The 5,043-nt window shown below is 43.4% G+C and overlaps 1 protein-coding gene across 1 annotated transcript in view; it reads left to right on the top strand.

Moving 5' to 3' along the window:
• chd6 (chromodomain helicase DNA binding protein 6) overlaps positions 1–5,043 on the top strand; it is a 150,379-nt gene that overhangs the window by 109,871 nt on the left and 35,465 nt on the right. Inside the window, exons 12-17 of the mRNA XM_032512666.1 lie at positions 35–156; positions 2,407–2,650; positions 3,056–3,232; positions 3,694–3,837; positions 4,083–4,181; positions 4,676–4,832. Coding sequence (XP_032368557.1) covers positions 35–156; positions 2,407–2,650; positions 3,056–3,232; positions 3,694–3,837; positions 4,083–4,181; positions 4,676–4,832 — 943 coding nt within the window. The remainder of the gene's footprint in view (positions 1–34; positions 157–2,406; positions 2,651–3,055; positions 3,233–3,693; positions 3,838–4,082; positions 4,182–4,675; positions 4,833–5,043) is intronic.

The following is a 5,043-nucleotide window of genomic DNA, read 5'->3' as shown; positions in this document are numbered from 1 at the left end:
TGTGTGTGTGTGTGTGTGTGTGATCATATTGCAGGAGCGTCCTCCTCCGGAGAAATGGCAGAAGTTGGACCACTCCAGAGATTACCGGAATGGAAACATGCTCAGAGAGTACCAGCTCGAGGGAATGAACTGGTTACTGTTCAACTGGTACAACAGGTGAGTACTGCACACTTCCAAATGTTGCTGTACGATTGTCACTGGAATGTAGTCTTGCATTGCCAGAACCTCCTCTTCAGCACTGTGGCTAGTCCACACAGTATTCTGGGAAAGGAGAAAAACGTGCTCTGGTTTATTGGCATTCCTTTAAACCAATCACAATCTCACAGGTGGTGCTAAGCGCCGGATGGAACAACGGTGCCGCTGCAAAATAGTCTCAGGAAGGATGTTGTTTTGGTGGTATTCTTCAACATGTACATTCAAGAGTAGTTTTAGTTGTCAACAGAACACTCCGATTGGACAGATAGTCTAGCTAGCGGTCTGGATTTACCCCGCAGAGATCTGAGGACCCGGTACCATAGTCCTCAGATTGGCCGATAGTCTAGCTAGCTGTCTGGATTTACCCTGCAGAGATCTGAACCAGGTAACCATAGTCCTCAGATTGGACAGATAGTCTAGCTAGCGGTCTGATTTACCCTGCGAGAGATCTGAAGACCAGTAACCATAGTCCTCAGATTGGACAGATAGTCAGCTAGCTTGTCTGGATTTACCCTGCAGAGACCTGGGACCAGGTAACCATAGTCCCAGATTGGGACAGATAGTCTAGCTAGCTGTCTGGATTACCCTGCAGAGTCTGAGGACCAGGTAACCATAGTCCCAGATTGGACAGGTAGTCTAGTAGCTGTCTGGGTTTACCCTGCAGAGATCTGAGGACCAGGTAACCATAGTCCTCAGATTTGGACGATATTCTAGTCGCTGTCTGGATTTACCCTGCAGAGAAAAAACAACAACATTTGTATACATTCACTGACCAAAGTTATTATGCTAAATCAAATTTAAAATTAAAAGTTGGTGTTGATTAAAACAACACCAGTCCCACAAAGACTCATGTCTCATAGACTCTCACTCATCTAGTATAACCCACTAGACGTGTGTGGTGTCTGTTTGTCTGTATGTGTAAAACCCTGCCCTCTGCCTGAGTTTTCTTATTTTGCTGTGTTCGGGACGTTTCTGGGCATCGACCTCCTACATTAAAAAAGTAGCAACCAGGTGTCAGATCATAAGCACCAATCCAAGGGGACATACACACCCAGCGCCGCACAACGCCAAGTCAACAGCAAACCACCACCAAAGCTTGTTCTGCAACAAGACTGAATCTTCGGTTGACTTTCTCCTGCTGTTAAGCCCCCGTTAAGCGGGGGGGGGGCTTACAAACCACAACCGAGAACTCCTCCTCCTTATACCTTTAGGTGTATCTAAGAGTTCATGTTTGCTGTAATTCTCCCCCCTTATCCATATTTGCCACAAAGTGATCCCTTCTTAAAGCAGTTTCAAAATTCTACAATGCTTGTTCTGTGAAAAGAAACATTTTAAAGTAGAGTCTGGGTTAGTCAGATAATGTGAGTATCTTCCAAAGTTAGTAAGAACTTCTCTCTCTGTGCCCCAAAGGATATTGAGCCACGGCAGAGGGAGGGTAATACAAAGAGGATGTTTTGTTACTGTAATTTCTATCCAGTTCTGACTGCTGATGCCCAATAATAGCTTCCTTTTAACTTTGGAATGTTATGGAGCAAAAAATGATGATTGTGGATTTTTTTTTCCCATTATCCATTACAATGAAACTGCATTAGATGGGGACTTTGTGTTCAGTATTGACAGGAGAAACAATTACAGCACAAAAACTTTGTGTGTGTGTGTGTGTGTGTGTGTGTGTGTGTGTGTGTGTGTGTGTGTGTGTGTGTGTGTGTGTGTGTGTGTGTGTGTGTGTGTGTGTGTGCGCGCGTGTGTGTGTGTGTGCGCGCGTGTGTGTCCCTCATCCTTGAACACATAGAACATCCTGACGCCACATTCTTATTCAATGTAGATAACAGTAATACAATAAGACAATGCAAATGGTGCTGGAATAAATGAAGAATTATGAATAGAACAGGTTGCTTATATACATATATTTAAATGTTTAAATTATGTGTTTAAGACATTTTTAAATATATAGTGGTAATTGTTTTGAAAGGTGGATGCTTGGTCATCAAATGTAGTGTTTTTTTCTTGAAACCTCTTCAACTTATTCATGTTTGAAGACACAGAGTTAATTTAATATAGCCAATGTGGTATGAGCAGACAAGTATGTTTAATCAAATAGTAATGTAATGATTATTTACATTTTTTTATTATTAGTAATGATTATGGCAGACCATAGTGCTCCCTCTGACCTCTCTTGCTCTCTCACACTGCCCTTGCTTGTCTTCTTAGAAAAAACTGCATACTGGCCGATGAAATGGGGCTGGGAAAGACCATCCAGTCCATCACCTTTCTGTACGAGATCTTCAGCATGGGGATCCGCGGGCCCTTCCTCATCATCGCCCCCCTGTCCACCATCACCAACTGGGAGAGGGAGTTTCGCACGTGGACGCACATGAACGTCATCGTGTACCACGGCTCGCAGATCAGCCGGCAGATGATCCTGCAGTACGAGATGTTTTACAGAGACCCACAGGTAATTCTTTTCTGATCTTCTGGATGAACAGTTCCAGTAGTTAGCTAAAACTACCTGATAAACGGTTGAAACATGAAACACTCACATTTAGTAGTAGTAGGCTTGCTGACCAAACCAACCTAAATGTGTCCAGTTCTGTTGTACACAAAAAATAAACAATATCCACTTTTACATAATAAATAGTGTTGGAAACCAATACTGTATGCAGCTGCTTGTTCTGACTTTGGCCTTCTGCAGATATCCTAGGGGAATGTTGGTCATGCCTGGTGAATTCACCCATTCAGAGGTGTTTAAGGAGGCATTTAAAGTTTTAACAGTTAAGATTACCAGAGTGAGGCGTGACATGCAACGCAGCTGTATGATATCCATCCCTAGAACCTGACCATTTAAATGTTCCTTCCTTAGGGTAACACTATCCCAGGTGTGCTGAAGTTCCACGGGGTGATCACCACCTTCGAGATGATCATGGCTGACTCTCCGGAGCTGAAGAAGCTGCACTGGCGCTGCGTGGTGATCGACGAAGCGCATCGCCTGAAAAACAGGAACTGCAAACTGCTGGAGGGACTCAAACTCATGAACCTGGTGTGTGTGTGTGTGTGTGTGTGTTTGTGTGTGTGTGTGTGTGCGTGTGCGGTGCGCGCGGCGTGTGTGTGCGCGTGCGCGCGTGTGCGTGCGAAATGTCAAGTTGTTTGAGTCACTTTATACGTCTACCTACAACCTCAGATAGATTTAACACTTTTGACCAAGCACATTGTGTCAGAAGTCAGTTTTCAGAAAGGTATAACTGTATGCAATCCCACTGCCTTCCTCTACTATAAGTAACCCACAAATTCTGCAGGCCCCTGTGTGTGTGTGTTGTGTGGTGTTGGGTTTGTTGTGTGTGTGTGTGTGTGTGTGTGTGTGTGTCTGTGTGTGTGTCTGTGTGTGTGTCTGTGTGTCTGTGTCTGTGTGTGAGATGAATAGATTATACAGTACTTTTTTATGTTTGGCATTGCAGCTGTAGGAATTAGCTAATTGTTGTTGTGGTCCCATGTTTCTAACAGGAACACAAGGTTCTGCTGACAGGGACCCCTTTGCAGAACTCAGTGGAGGAGTTGTTCAGCCTGTTGAATTTCCTGGAACCGCTGCAGTTTCCTTCCGAAAGCACCTTCCTGGAAGAATTCGGAGACCTCAAAACAGATGAACAGGTATGTTGTGAGAAGCAGCTACAGGAAGATGTGGTGTTTGTAGAGAATGCATCCTGACATTTCTTACTTTTTCCCGGTCCCTGTGTTGTGTTGCTTGGGATCAGCTCTCATCTTTTTCTTTTCTCAAAACAAACTCTTAGTTTGGACATGAAGTGGCTTTTTTTTCAGACAAGAAAACATAAAATCTGGGCATAACATTTGCGTTTCTATCACATTCACACCCCCTCCTGTGTGCTGTGCGACAGGTGAAGAAGCTTCAGGCCATTCTGAAGCCCATGATGTTGAGGAGACTGAAGGACGATGTCGAAAAAAACCTGGCGCCTAAACAAGAGACCATCATAGAGGTACGTTTTCCATGACCATATTTATGTCATTTGGATGACCCTTTACGTTATGATCCTTGCATGTTATGTTTTTTTACAGATACATACTTTTCATATGTCTGAAGGTTAATTCACACAGGATATTACAAAAATAGGCTTCATCATGTGGTTATTTAATAGACTATTTATTACCGGAAAACATGCTATATCATGTTATGATATATTGGGCTGAGAGATTTTTGCCCAGCTGTAGTTAAAACAGATGCAGCTTAGGCAAATAAGAATCTCTTCAAGTGCTTAGTCCCAAAATATGATTGTGTTTTTACATAAAAGTACAATAGATGAACCGTCAGATGGATTCAGTATTGTCCAGTTTTCTACTTTGGAAACTAAAATCACACGTAATGAACAGTATGATTGACTGTGCTGGCTAAGTTACTAGACACTACAACAGAAGTACTGCATTAGCATCCTGTACACTAAATACAACTTTTTCCCTCCTGGTGTTCCTGCAGGTGGAGCTGACCAACATTCAAAAGAAATATTACCGGGCCATCTTAGAGAAGAACTTCTCCTTCCTGTCCAAAGGAGCAAACCAGCACAACATGCCCAACCTCATTAACACCATGATGGAGCTCCGCAAGTGCTGCAACCACCCTTACCTTATCACAGGTAATGCACGCACGCAGAAAATATGAAGAGGAAAAAATGCGTTCTGGTATTTAGCATTTTAAGCATATACAGCAGGTAACATTACACAGGTAGACCACAAACCCAGCCCCCCTGCATTTGCATTTCTATTCACATGCTGGGATTCTGTACAGCAATGCCCGCGCTCCACACACACACACACACACACACACACACACACACACACACACAC

This window comes from Etheostoma spectabile, chromosome 4, assembly GCF_008692095.1.
Source record: "Etheostoma spectabile isolate EspeVRDwgs_2016 chromosome 4, UIUC_Espe_1.0, whole genome shotgun sequence".
NCBI lineage: Eukaryota > Metazoa > Chordata > Actinopteri > Perciformes > Percidae > Etheostoma > Etheostoma spectabile.
Note: the sequence above shows the minus strand (reverse complement) of the source record. Positions and strands in the feature narration are given on the sequence as shown.